At 36.2% G+C, this 14,303-nt stretch overlaps 1 protein-coding gene across 1 annotated transcript in view; it reads right to left on the bottom strand.

Annotated features, from left to right (window-relative positions):
- ADAMTS18 (ADAM metallopeptidase with thrombospondin type 1 motif 18) overlaps positions 1 to 14,303 on the bottom strand; it is a 68,905-nt gene that overhangs the window by 16,565 nt on the left and 38,037 nt on the right. The window contains exons 12-16 of the mRNA XM_008491637.2: positions 13,372 to 13,520; positions 9,836 to 10,008; positions 8,080 to 8,210; positions 7,807 to 7,930; positions 6,607 to 6,851 (exon numbers count right to left, since the gene is read on the bottom strand). Of these exons, the coding sequence (XP_008489859.2) occupies positions 6,607 to 6,851; positions 7,807 to 7,930; positions 8,080 to 8,210; positions 9,836 to 10,008; positions 13,372 to 13,520 (822 nt within the window). The remainder of the gene's footprint in view (positions 1 to 6,606; positions 6,852 to 7,806; positions 7,931 to 8,079; positions 8,211 to 9,835; positions 10,009 to 13,371; positions 13,521 to 14,303) is intronic.

The raw sequence follows: 14,303 nt of genomic DNA on the forward strand, positions 1-14,303 counted from the left end.
TCTTCATTAAACCAATTTCCTGGTTCTTATTTCAGACCAGATCTCAAAAAGCTTTAATTTGCTTTCACTCATTGGAAGGTCTTTTAAGTCCATGGTATTACACAGCACTCAGTATGTAGGCAGCCAGAAACACTTTCAGAGAGTAGCTTTATTTTCTTATGTTAGAAGAGATCTGGCTAATGTATGAACAGTCAAAGTCAGATTTCTTCCTTTCTGGTCCTAGGAGGATTCACTTTCTCCCATTTCAGGAGGTGCTCTGTGTTCCTTCAACTGCAGAGGCTGAAATTCTATCTGGCCTTTTATAAGTCAAGTGTCAAAAGAGGAGGAGGTTTTGTCCATACCTCAGGACCTTGTGTAAAGTGCTGGCCCTCATCTCATTTGATTCTGACAACTGTCATAAAAATGACAGTAGACAAAACAAACAATAAACAAAACAACAAAAAACAAAACAAACAAACAAACAAACAAAAAAAACAACCAACCTTGAAGTATTAGATTGAACACTTGTCTTCCAAAAGTGTTCTTTACTGTGTGATAGCAGAGACAAGAAACAGAGTGAATGCATCCCAGACAAAAGAATTCAGAACTTGGAATAGGGAGGAAGAGAAAAGTAGCAGCCAGCTTTATCCCTGTTAGAGCAGTACCCTCCTGGTGCTTCAGCAGAGTGGAGGGAAGGAGAACAAATGATCACAGACAAGTTGGAACAAGACACACACAGCACTTCAGTCTCCATCCCTTCAGAGAACAACACCATGATGTAAGAAACACAACCTCCAGCTAAGTGAGTGCCTGTGGGGTAAAGCTGGGCCATACATACTTAAGCCCTTGAGCTGCATTCCCTGCTTGCACTTTGGGAAGCAGACACAGCTACAATAGCAGATGGAATGAACTTCCTCTCTGTTTCCAGGTTGGAAAGCTGGAGCCCCTTCCCACCCAGCAGGCTGTAAGAGGGAATGTTTACAGAGCAGGAGCTGCATTTCCCTCATCTTTCTTTACCTTCTGTATCATCCCAGCTATGTAGAAAAAGGGCAAAATCAAACTCTGGAAAAGTACTGGAGACAAATTATTGCAAGGCACAAAACCGTATACTTGGCTGAAAAATAGTATACAACATATAATGTTCAAGTTTTCATCAGGAATGCAGTCTTATTGCAAAGTTGCAGTTTTGGCAAAGTAATAAGCATATAAAAAGTTTTCTCTCATGTTCTCAAACATTCATTATAAAGCCCTTCCTTAACAACCCAATAACTGAAGTCTGCATATACAGCCAAGTTATCAGACTTACAAATTTGGAAAGACCTCCAGTGCTAGTCTACTTAACTGGATGCATTCCAGCATCTTTTCAGCCAACTGGCATTTGCTCCCAAATTTACAGCTGGCAAACAACCTCCTTAAACATTTCCAGTTCCTCAATAGAACTGTTTAATGTCTACCTTTAACACACCAACCACCTGACTTCAGACACAACACTCAGCAGCTCTGACCGCAGGGCGCAGAGTTATAAAATTTACAGCTTCTTGAGATCGAAAACCACAGACTCTGTGGCTGGAATCTGCCAGATCTATTCTGGAGAAAAAAAACTGTGGCTTTTGCTCAGGGCACAAACTGTTAAAACAAAGGATAAATTGAATTCTCCTGAGTAAAGAACATTTTCCTTTTGCTGCTAATTTTGATTTCAAAGCTAAACCAATCAATTTTATAAACTAGCTGTGCATCTGCTCCTTTGTTTTGAGATTTTCTGTCCCCATGGCTATCCTAAGTTTCCAACACAATACTCCATTTTTCAGGTCAGATTCTTAAAGAGCCAATCAACATTGCTTAATTAGGACTGACTCTATGCTTTCCAGGTGTTTTTATTCCAAGATGTGTATGTGAAGTTACTTGCAACACACAATTAAAAGAGATTAATTTACAGAAGGTAAACTCCCCTTTCTTCTGTAATAGTCTGTCCAACGTATAGGAAAACACTAATGGCTGGCATGTAACAAACTGAAAAAGAGACATTATCTCTGTGATAACAGACAATTGAAAATCACTTAAGAGAGTGAATCTGAGCATCTGAAACAAGCCAGGTGAGGGAATAGCTCCTGTTTACGCATATGTACTTCATATATTTTCATCTTTACTCATTCTGCATGTGTGTAATTTACAAAATGGGCATGAGCTCAAGCTTTGATACCCAGCATACATGGCAGCTTTGATGTGAGTCTTCAAATTGCATCTACATTTCCTGGGTCACTCCTGTATTTTATAACTATTTGATAATTCCACTGAGTGGATGTAGCAGAGTTAAGGTACCTGCAGAGATCCAGTGACACCAGTAAGGACAGACAGAAGTTTGTGCGGCAGGCTGGTGCCTTGCTGTGTTGCGCTTGTGGGACCTGCAGCTTTCATGCCCTGTGAACCTACATGCTGTTTAATAAATAATTGTAACATCCAAAATCCAAAGCCAGATTCTGATTTCTCTGTTCAATCAAGATTAATTCCATTGACTTTTATGAGTTTAATCTTGTTTCACTAGAATAAATCTAGGCACACAACATATGGTGTTGGTGGGAAACTGCTTAAAACAAGTTTTAAAACAGGACTGTTGTCATGAATGGGCAGTTATGGGATGGGATCCTTGACAGTGGCTAACACCAGGAGGTTCAAAGTAAAGTGGGACAACACCTGTTTGGAAATGACCAGTAAAGGAAGAATTACCCATTGGTAATTAAGCCAAACATTAAAACAGAGGTTTTATCCCTTGAATACTTCTAAAGTCACTTTAAGTGCAATCCTAACTAAAAGCTTATGACAAACTATTATTTTCGAGAAAGTCCACTAAGGTCATTAAAAAAAAAAAAATCCTTGAAAGGTCCAGTGTGATCTCATTTCTGTTTCATCTGTTTCAAATTTACCTTCTGTTGCTATTGTGTCTATTTTTTTTACCATTCACATGCTAAATGTACAACCTTAAGGGATACTATACTGTCCAGCTAATCTCTCACTAAAGGAGAGATTGTATGTTGTATTGAATCAACATCTGTATCTTATAAGCACATCTTAGCTCTCTTTAACTTACTATCTCTATGGGGGAAATCAGTACAAATTTATCATCTAGTAGCTAATAATAAATGTAATGCTTGAGAACTGCAACTTGGCTTTCTCCCAGTGACAGCTACTTCATCAGTAAAGCCATTCCACCTGGCCCCCTTTCTTTTTTTTTCCCCTATTGATAAAAAGGAAGTGATTTACTGGTTTTAATTAAACATATTCCTGCTTTGAAGCTCCATTCACCTTCTCTTCCCATGAATGTCTGATCTTTGCAAAGCATCCTTTCCATCTGTTACTTATTTCTCTCAAAATCTTTCACAAAGATTTCACAATTCCTTCATTCAATGTGTCACCAAGTTTACTTCAAACTTCAGTGAGGACACTGATCCTATCTGGGCCTAGAAAACTTCACAGTTCTTTCTCAGATTGGCTTTGAGTTCTCAAATCAGTCAATTCATCTGTTTACTGATGGAATGGAAAGTCAAATTATTAAACTCCCATGTTTTTATTTTATCAGTCTGTGATCATGCAATATTTTTCATGTCCACATAACAGTTCAGTTTCCTTTGCCCTTTCAGAATCTCTCCCATAATTCACATAAACAGAATATATTCAACTACACTGAAAAAAATTTCCAGAATCTTTCCACTTAATATGAGACATATGCTACAGAAACTACAGTTAAAAATATATTTAAAACCTGTTGTTAGTTTCTAATCCTAAATTATCATTTAACTGTCATATTTCTGCCACTTTAACCTTTGCCTATTATTTCCTCTAGCCTGAATGGGACCATTTAGGAAACTGCCTTCTGAATCCATGAATATTTTTCATTTCAGCTTTTACTAGTTCCTACAAACCCACAATCACCAAAGTATCAGTAATACAAACTGCAGCTTCAGGAGGATACAAATACACAACTTTTGGAGGGCACTGGTTTACTGGGTTATCTCCCTTGCCTTCCCTCCTTCTGAGAAATTGATTCTTAAACAATCTACAAAGGGTTCTGATGAATTCTAAAGTCTCATCATGCCTTTACACTTTGAATAGCTGTGCTCAGGAAGTACAAGTCCTAGACATTGAATTCCACATTCATCTCACAATATTCTCCTCCTCAAATATTTGGGCACTATAGTTTGCATTTTTTCTCCCTGAGCCTCGTTAAATTACAGACTCACTGCTCTTTGTCTTTGGTATGACTCATTCCCATAATTACATATGTATAATAAATGTAAATATATATGTCTATTTATTTTTTGTGAAATTCCAGGGCAAGCAAGCACTTTATAAGTCTTTTCCATGTCTCTTATCCATTTTTGAATAGTGTTTAGGACTGCAAAATGTGATTAAATGATACACACTCTGCTGAGCTGGTGAAAACCCTGACAGAAAAATAGATGCATCAGAACACACTGTACAGTATGATACAAATACCAAACATTTTGTGTAAGTACAAGGCTGAACTTGTGGTGTGCAAGACAATAGGAAATTTTAAGATATAAGGTTTCTGTTTCACCCTTCTCTCTTAATACATGCTTCAGATGTCTCTTTCAAGAAAATATTTTGGAGAATGACTGCATTTCAAAGGAAGTGATTGCCTTCAGCACAGACTTGTCAGACCTGTCTGGACCCATACTGGAAGAGCACTGGTCCCATCCTCTCCTTTGAATATTGCTCAGGGGATGTGCATGACCTGAACTTGTGGAATACATGCAAGTTGACTTGCATTCAGAAACATAAGACAAAATCCTGAACTATTTGGGTCACCACACAAATATCTAGGAAAAATCTGACTACAAAAATAAAACAGGCACAATCTGTCGTTCAGATCATAGTGGAATGGCAATAAATACACCTACAAAACATTATATTTTTTGCCCACCTGGATAATAAAAATCCCTGTATTGATGCATGCCACTTACTCAACTTTTCAATACCTTCAGTGTGTATTTTCAGAAAGGGCTTGGACTGAATATTTCTTAGAAAAAAACTGATCTAGAAAATAAGTATTAAATTTGTTCTGTATAAACATATTTTAAAAATAAAGCTATTGTTACAGGAAAAGTAAATTTTATAAGTAAGTTTATAAGTATATTTATAAGTTTTGTTTTTTTTCTTAAAGTAAGTTTATATTATTATAAAGCTATATTACAGGAATAAGTTGAGGTTGAAACCCTCGGAAGCCTTATCTTAATGGAGAGCAAGTTAATGGGATAAAAAACTGCAGGCAGGAGTTTTTTGTATGCTTTGAAAATTATAGATGAGCTAAAAATAAAAAAAAAAGCTACAATGCAGTGTGTTCAACTTCCGTTTTTCAGCCTTCTATCAATTTCTGGTATTTGTAGTTGAAGTAGGATTTGTTACATTATTACTGCTACAAACACATCTTCAGCAAAATGTATGTTTTTCCCATGAAAACATATTTCTTTAGTTTTCATTGACATTTTTGCTGCTTAGAGTTATTTGTAAACCATAAATGATGCAGATCTCCAAATACATAAGACTCTGCATTTTTTTCAGAACTCAGCTTGTTGAATGTCTCTTACTTTACTGAAAAGAAAAAAGCCTTTGCTACAGCTCATAGATATATATAATTGAGGAATACGTAACTGTAACATTTTCAGCCATTAGGGTCCCTAGTTACCAATGCCAGTGGTGTAGGTATTTCAATAAAAATACAAGGGAAGTTTAAATAAGCTCTCATAGGAGCAATAGCCTCCAGTTAAATGTTAAATTTTAATAAAACTGTTTAGCATAATTTGATAGGATGAAAATCGAAGTGTTCTTTGGCATTAATTTTTCTTCTTTAATCTTTATTCTGCAAAGTATACGTGTGATATGCAGCCAAGTAAGTCATCTTTCAGGCCATTAATTATTCATACTTTAGCTCTATAATAATACAGTTCAATCTACTTTGTATTAGCACAAATGAGATTCCTGAGTGATGCCAGCTTAACATTTCATAGCATTTATAAGCGTGCTTGTTTCTTTGGTGTAAGAGGATATTGGAGATGGTTTGCAGACAAGGAAGCCCATCTGTAGCATGTAGAACAAACTCTTCCTTGGGTTAAAGCATCCCTATTAACATATATACTTAAGAGGAAAATACTTGAATTGAGAAAAAATGTTCTCTAAAGGTGTTGCAAATGGGGATAATATTTTGTGAAAATAAACACCCTTAGCCCATGTCAAATTATCTATTCTAAAGAGTGTTCATCCTGAAGTACTTTAGCATGTGTTCATGGTCTCTGAACCTCAGTGGTCCTTAAAGATACATTTCAGAGCATTACCCAGCTGATAAAGAGTCTTCTGTATTCCTCATAACAACTTTACTGAATAGCTGTGAAAATTTAAGCAGTCCTTGAAGAATATATTTCACATCACAGACTATACAGTTTGATAAACTGGGGAAAGGCCTTTCAATCTAGCATGACCACACAATGAAGTCTGAATTCTGTCATGACTCGACACTATTCTTTAATCTCACTGGGAGCTACAGTGGAGAGCTAAAGCTGTCGTTACTAATTCTGTAATAGACATCAAGGGAAGAATAAACAGAAGAAAACTTACTTCAAAGACCAGTGTCTCATTAGTTGGTCCTGCTGCATATAGACTCTCCGGATGGTTAAAAGAGCGTTGATAATCAAAAACTGTTCCAGCAAAAGAGAACTTCCCTGGCCAGTCAATTGTCCAGTCTCCTGTTAGATAATACTTCTTACTGAGGCTGCGCACTGCCAGGTAGCTGCTGGAGAGCTGCATCTCACGGAGCTGTATGCTGCGTGCTCCTGCTGGAACAGTGACCACCGTGTAGTAGTCTACAATGAAAGAAATAATAAGCACTTTTTAAAAATCATCATACAGAGATAGCAGAGAGTTTTTGAGCCAATTGGAAATGTTTATAGTTTAAAAAATGTCAGCTGTTCTGAGCCACTAAAGTTACTCTGTTTTCAGAGGCAGAAAAGAGTTCCGATGTTAAGCCTCCCTGTGCAGCCCATAATCAGAGTAACTCAGAGGTACAGAAAATCTCACTCATTCTCATATAGAAATTTCATTTATTCTGCAGTCAGATGACAGTCCACTGATGATCTCCAACACACACTGCACGCAGCTGATTTTGCAGATCATTCAATTTAGATTATTTTTCTAGCATAGTATCCTATACAATTCCCTGGCCACTTACTGTAGCATTGGCCTGTCTCATGATCAACAATAAATGGATCCTCAAAATGAATAAACAAATATGGTCTGAATTTTATGCCTGAGAAACTAAGGCATAGTGAGATGTTTCACTAGAAGCCTGTGACTGTCCCCTGTAGACCACCTCCCAGTGGTTGGATCATCCAGTGAATCAACTGGACTGCTTCCAGTTCAACTTAATTTAAAAAATCAACATGGAAATACTCTCATCTTTGGCATTATACTGTGTGTCACTTCTTATATCTTCTTCACTCCCATTGCAGTCAGAGATGTTGACAGCTATTTTTTCACTTGCCAGAATCCTAAAAATCTCCTTCAAGAGGAAATTCACACGTAAAGGGAAAATGTGGCTAAAGAAACAAGAGGAATGCTTGCAAATTAACAAACCAAGACTTATGCTCATAGCTTTCTTGTTACCAAGAAACAGAAATGTGAACTCTCCTCTCACTCTCCCTGTGATTTTCAGTTCACATCTGGACTTCAAGCCACTGCCCTAATGAGCAAGGAGTCATACACATTATATACATACAGCAGAGCAATGAGTTGATGATCACGTGGAACAGTTTTCCTTACCATTAGCCTTGTGCTGGACCAAGTATTGGCCTTTAAAGAACTTGCATGTTGAATTATCTCCTTTACAAACTCCACAAGCATCCAGTACAGCTTTGGAACCAAGTCCACGATCACACCCTACTTGCTGAAACCAAAAGGCACAAGTGAACAACTCAGACACAAGGGAATTTGAAGTAACAGCTGCATATTCCATAAAGTAGTAAATTGCCCACAAAAAAAAAAAAAAAAAAAAAAAAAAGCTTTAGGATTGGGAGAAACTTAATTTTATCTTACTTCACATATTCCATCAATGCAAACATCATATTTATTTGGAGAACACAGGGTTCCATCCTTCACTTTGCTGGACATTGCAAAGAAAAAGTCAAAGTCTTCAGCTGTGCAGTACAATTTACATCTATCTTCATCTGAGGGAAAAAAAACAAAGATTTAAAAACTAGCAAACAAAAAATCAACCACAGCACAAGGAAAGAAAGCATTAGCACACCTGTCACACAGTTTAAAAAGAAAAAAAAGCAACAAAACACCACTTTTTCCCCTAACAAAAGCACATTTTCTACAAAAAGTCCCAACAATTGTCAATCAAATGTCTTCTTATATAAAGGGCTGATTACATAGTCAAAAAACAGTCATGCAATTATAAATATTGTCCCACTTGCTGAAATACACCATTGTAACACAAACAGGAAGTGCAACAAATAAAACAGCATAAGAAAATGTAGAAGAACATGAAATCAGATGCAAACAGTATCCTTTTATTCTTAATTAAGCAGCTGGATTTTCTACAGAAGCATCTGTAACAATTTCAAAAGCCAGATTGTGTTCCCAGGGCTATAAATGTGCATCTTGGAGGAGATTCTGAAAAGCAGCTAAGAGAGGAAGGACAGGACTTTTCGAGTTGAGTCTTGCTTTTGAAAATTATGACCTTTTAACCTAATTTTAAGCTCCTATTTATTTTACTAAACACAGCCCCTAACTTTAAAACCAATGTGGGCTACCTTAAATTCTGTTAAACAAGATGTGTTATTTTGCCTCTTCTACAACATCCATTGTCACATGCTGTGAAACTGTATTTCCTCCCTCCTCTGTTCACTATGACTGTTTAGGACAGAGGTTTCTAAATATCCAGAAAACATCTGCAAAGTCATTTGAAGAGAATATAATCAGGCTATGAATCAAAGTTAGATGTGTGTGCATCTTCACGTATATATTTATATAATTACACACATTATCAAAAAAAGCAATTTGTACTGGTACTAAGTGAAGCAGCTACAGTCATAGAGTCATCATGTCATTAAGGTTGGAAATTACCTCTAAGATCATCAGGTCCAACTATTGTGACAATCTGGTTGCTTTTACTCAGGTAGTAACAACTGCAGCTGCAAACTGTGCATTCAAACTGCAGGCAAGATTTATTAAAATTTTAATTTTAAAATGTTGATTAAAATGAACACCGATTCGGAACATATTCAGAACTAAGATGCATAAAGTAAAAATTGACTTTGCTTGCACAAAACCAAGAAATATTTATTGAGACCTGAACTTTTATAAAGACCTTTAAAAAAATTATGCCAGTACATTGTTTGCTTTTGCAATTCTCACGGGACTATACAAGCAGGAATGTCAAAAGGTTGATTTATTGTTACGTTTTGAAATCTGAGAACATTCCAAAGGAAGGAAGACTCTGGTAGTGTTGTGGGAGCTTACATTTCCCATGCTGAAAGTCCATGGAAATTGCTTTATTTTACACTAAGAAAGATGTAATATAAAATGAAAGGGAGGGGTAGCAAGAACCAGGGAGTCATGCTAAGAACCAAGATTTAAATTCACTACTAAAATCAGTTCTGCATGTTCATACAGGTAGAGAAGGTCAGATTCAGCTATGCTAGAAAGCAAACACATCTCAAATAAGCCAACTGAATTTCTGGTTGCTTATAGCAGGGTGATATTTGCCTTAAGAATATGCATTTATTACAGCTTATAGCCCACTTCCTGCAATTGCTTTTGTCTATCAGAGCTGTGGCATAATTACCTTCCACTTTAGTGTATGGCTTCCATTTGTAGTACCATCCCCGGAAAGGTTTGCTGTTGTATTCTGCACACTGCAGGGCACGGAAATCCAAACTGTTTGCTGGACATGGCTGATTATTACAAAGTTGATAAATACGACTGGAACCTTGGCAGAATTTGCCACCATACTGTGGCCTAAAAAAGAAAAAAGAAAAAGAAAAAAAGAACATTCTTTCTGTAAAACCTACTTTTTGTCTGATTGGCATGCTATATCTATTAACAGAGAAAACGAGAGGATGCATTGCCTTAGGGGGAGAGTATGTCTTATATGGGCCATTAATTTTCATGGTTCCTAAAACCAAGCAAAGCAGTTGCCATGAATTATCTGCTTGGATCACTGCAAACTCAGGAAAGATGCAACCTTCTAGAGGTGAGTCATGTTTTCACTAATTCAAATTTATAGGGCTATTTTGTATTGGCTGGTTTCAATACTCTTGTATAACCTTTTTTCCTCTGCTGTGACCCAAGAATGAACATGTGCAAAGAGTTACCTATCACAGTAGGAGTTAATAAAGGATAACATAACACTGAACACATTGGTTATTCATTTCTTTTATAAATAATTTTGAAACAATGTGTGAAAGGAAACAATGGGACTGCACACCATTGTCCTGCTTTAGGAAAATGTTGGAATTCGTGGAGAATTTTAAAAAATTCACATCCAAATCTTACCTGGGCATTTCCCTTAATTTTAGCCAAAATGAAGAGTATATTCTATTACTTTGATGGCATCTTACATTATCAGAAAAATAGTTTTTAACTATTTGGTTTATGCAATTTTAAACAATAGGAAATGATAGAATTGCTGTCTTAAAGTGACTGAGAGGTCTCACAAGCTCCTGAGAAATGTATTCAGTCACTTTTGTATTCCTAATGGACCTACAGAGGAGTTCACTGATGTTATTTTCTGCAGCTTTACAATGCTCAGGTACTGAGACAGATCTTCAAAACACCAAATTCAGAAAACTGTTTATCACATTATACAATGTCTTCTGTCAAGTACAAAGACACGCAGCACTTGCATACCTTAATATAATGACTTCTAAAAAGTAGGTAACGTACATACTTGGAAGACAAGCTGTGAACTCTACCATGCTACACACACATTAAAAAGATAATTGAACCAGGAGAAAAGATATTGAAAAATTTTAATATACTAACTAGTAATAATAATTAATACAAGTAGTATAAAATATACAGCTCTAAGTCACAGAGGTGTTTGTTTAAATCCCTAAACACTATATTATAACTATTCTTCATATCCAAGTATCCCATGGAATGTGTCTTGACTTGCACCTGACTGGGGTAATAGGGAGACAGCAACATGGATGAGAAAATCCAGGTGCTTTTTCTGTTTGCTTTATTATAAATCTTAACCCTTCTATTTGTAACCCTCTCATCAAGCTGGGGCTTGGTTTTTATGTTTTGAATCAGCTTTGAATATACATCGGATCTGCCTGTTCCAGAATTCTGGCTACAAAACAGCCTTTGAAAGGAAGAGGTGAACCTACTACTCTGCTTAAAACTGAAAGCACCAACAAAAATGTTTTGTGAAAAAAAAACCCAACAGTTTCCAGTGACTTTTCTTGAGGTCATGTACTTGATACATTGACACTGGATATAACATCAAAAGTCTTAAATGAAATCAGATTTTCCATCCTAGCTGATGAAACTTCAGTCTGTGAAGGGCAGGGAGGATATAGAACATTAGTGATGTCAGGGAGTTTTTATGCTGCCTTCATGCTTCAAGCTAAGGCAGCCACGCTGTTGGGTCCTTAGTTCTCTACAGACTTTCTTTACAACTTCAGCACATCTATGATTTTTTACCTCCTTCAGTCTCAGAAAACAAATCTGTTTAGTGTAAGGAAAAGAAGCAACCTAACTAAGCCAAACTAAGGGAGCACTGAGAGAGGCACTCTGTTTTCCAGTTCTGTTACACATTTTAATATTTATAATTATAAAATTTATAATATTAAAATTATATATTAAAATTTATAATATGGCTTACTTATGATCCTGTCATTTTATCACTACCTCAGAGAGATCTATAGTATCTTCCCATTAAGTGAATTATTACTAATATAAAATTAAATGTGCTATTCAAGATCAGCAAGATCCAGCTCTGGCATCAAGTTTTATCTGGTTACATCAAGTCTTGCGTCAAGCTGTACTTTAATTAGGACAGAACACCCTGAATATAAGTTTTAAATATTTAATGCTGCTATAACCCTTCATGTTAAAGAGGGGTCAGAAGACCATTTGAGTCATTACCAGTCATAATAGTGCACCAAACCGAAGGATTTCAATTCCTGGATATTATTCTGTTACAAAGGGAAAGCAAGGGAAGGCTTATGAATAAATGAAAAGAACAATGTGTATAAATGCAAATTTAACAGAAAAATAGGGACCAAAGCTGGAAGACCAAAACATACCTGATGCACAACCTAGACCCTGCATTCCCTTGCTAGGTACTTTTATAAGGGAAATTATTCAAGTAATTTTGTTTACGTAAATGCACTGAGAAACAACAGAAAAGTTTGAGAAAATGCTCTGCTATGGAACTCCAAAAGCTGGCTTGACCAAGTTAGGGTGACAAAGAAGTTTTAACTAACTCACATTTTCCTATAACATAGTATATGAAGCATGGATATTACTGCAGCACTGTCTAGTAGGTGTGAGGCTTCTTAACAGCCTCATGTAAACTGTGTCATCTTTTCTCTTTTTTATTACTGCAGTTTAAATGATGTTTTCATTGTGTGCAATGAAGAGTACATGTGATTATGCCTGTTGAAATTGTGTACGAAATAAAACAGTTAAATCCTTTTTTCTTGAAAATTGAAGTGATGTGAGTACTTGGGAAAGACACTGTGCAGATAATACTTAACCTCTACTTTGAAATAGTATTGTAAGGAATAGCAGAGTTTGCAGTGATAAGACATTCATTAGAGGAAAATACCAGAAATGTTTCAGGAGCTAGAATTCAGTTCTAGGGTTCAGTGAGCTACTGTGACCTGTGGAACACTGAAGAATGCAAAGAACATGACAGACACACAGACATCTGTCTACAGCCATTTTGGTACCGACTTTAAACATTTTCTGGTTTATTATCCTGGCTAATATGATCTCAGTAGAAGTCTTAATAGCTTCTAAGACCTTTTTGTCTTCATCTTAGATTATTAGGTGTAAATATGTCTGTGTGACATCTCATTACTTCTGCAGGTAATTGATAAACTATAGTGTCACAAAATGAACTGAGTGATTGGGCTGTATATGCTTCAATACTCTTAATCAGTCTTCAGACAGCCACTGCTTTCTAGTACCAAGACATATTTCTGTCCTTCAGCTACTGACAGGTCATACCAGACATGAGAGAAAGGTCTTAGAAACTTTTTCCCAGGTACTGTTTCCCTACAGAAACGGACTCTGTTATTTTCTCTTTTTTTAAAAACTTTAAAATAGTTAGTATAAAAATAATACCTTTTCATATCTATGTCTTACTTTGGATTATTGCAGTGTCTTTCTTGATATGTGACCCCACCTCCACAAGTGCGAGTACACTCTGACCACTGGGACCAGGCAGACCATTGGCCATTGACAGGCTTGGGGCCATGATCACCATATTTCACACACTGTCCTCTTCGACACCACTGCCAAAAAAATGCAAAAAGCCATCCCATCAGAGTTAGTGGAACCTAGTAGAGGCAAAAAAATTAAAATAATCCACATTCAAAAGCACTAGTGCTTGAACCTGGTAAAGATGAGGTTACCCATTGAACTCAATGAGACAAGTCACAGCAGGACATGATCTCTGAAGCAGGACATTGATCTACACAATAGCTTAAATAATAATGTCCTAAATTTTGTCCAAGTTCTGAGTAGAAGATCGAAAATGTTCTCCTGGAAGGTTTTTGGCTTACTCTTCCCCAAAAACCCCATGTTAATTTGTGTTTTTGTGATGTCAGAACATCAAACTTCCTACGTAAATTAAAAATAGTCTGGTAAAAAATCCACAGAAATTTCTCCCTTTTATCATTCAATTATGAAATACTGCACAGAGAGAAAAAGAGAACATTTGTCAGTAACCTGAAAATCAAAACAATATTCTGCTGGAAGAAACATTACAGCAAATAAAAATATTTTGGGTAACTACAGATGAGTGCAAACTAGAATGTTCAAAATAATAACCTTGGGTTTTTTAGCACTGATCACTGATGATAATATGCATGATAGCCTTAGTCTGTATAGCAAATACTATGGCTTAAGCAATGTTTATATCAGAGTGCAATTTGAAGCTTAATTTATGTTATAACTAATTGATTTTCTTAATAATTTAGATTTGCCAAATATATCTTATTCCATTGCAGTATGAGAAAGACATCACTCCTTATCATCAGATAGGTGCCTCTGTAAGGACCAGACTATGAATTGCA

Source organism: Calypte anna, chromosome 11, assembly GCF_003957555.1.
Source record: "Calypte anna isolate BGI_N300 chromosome 11, bCalAnn1_v1.p, whole genome shotgun sequence".
NCBI lineage: Eukaryota > Metazoa > Chordata > Aves > Apodiformes > Trochilidae > Calypte > Calypte anna.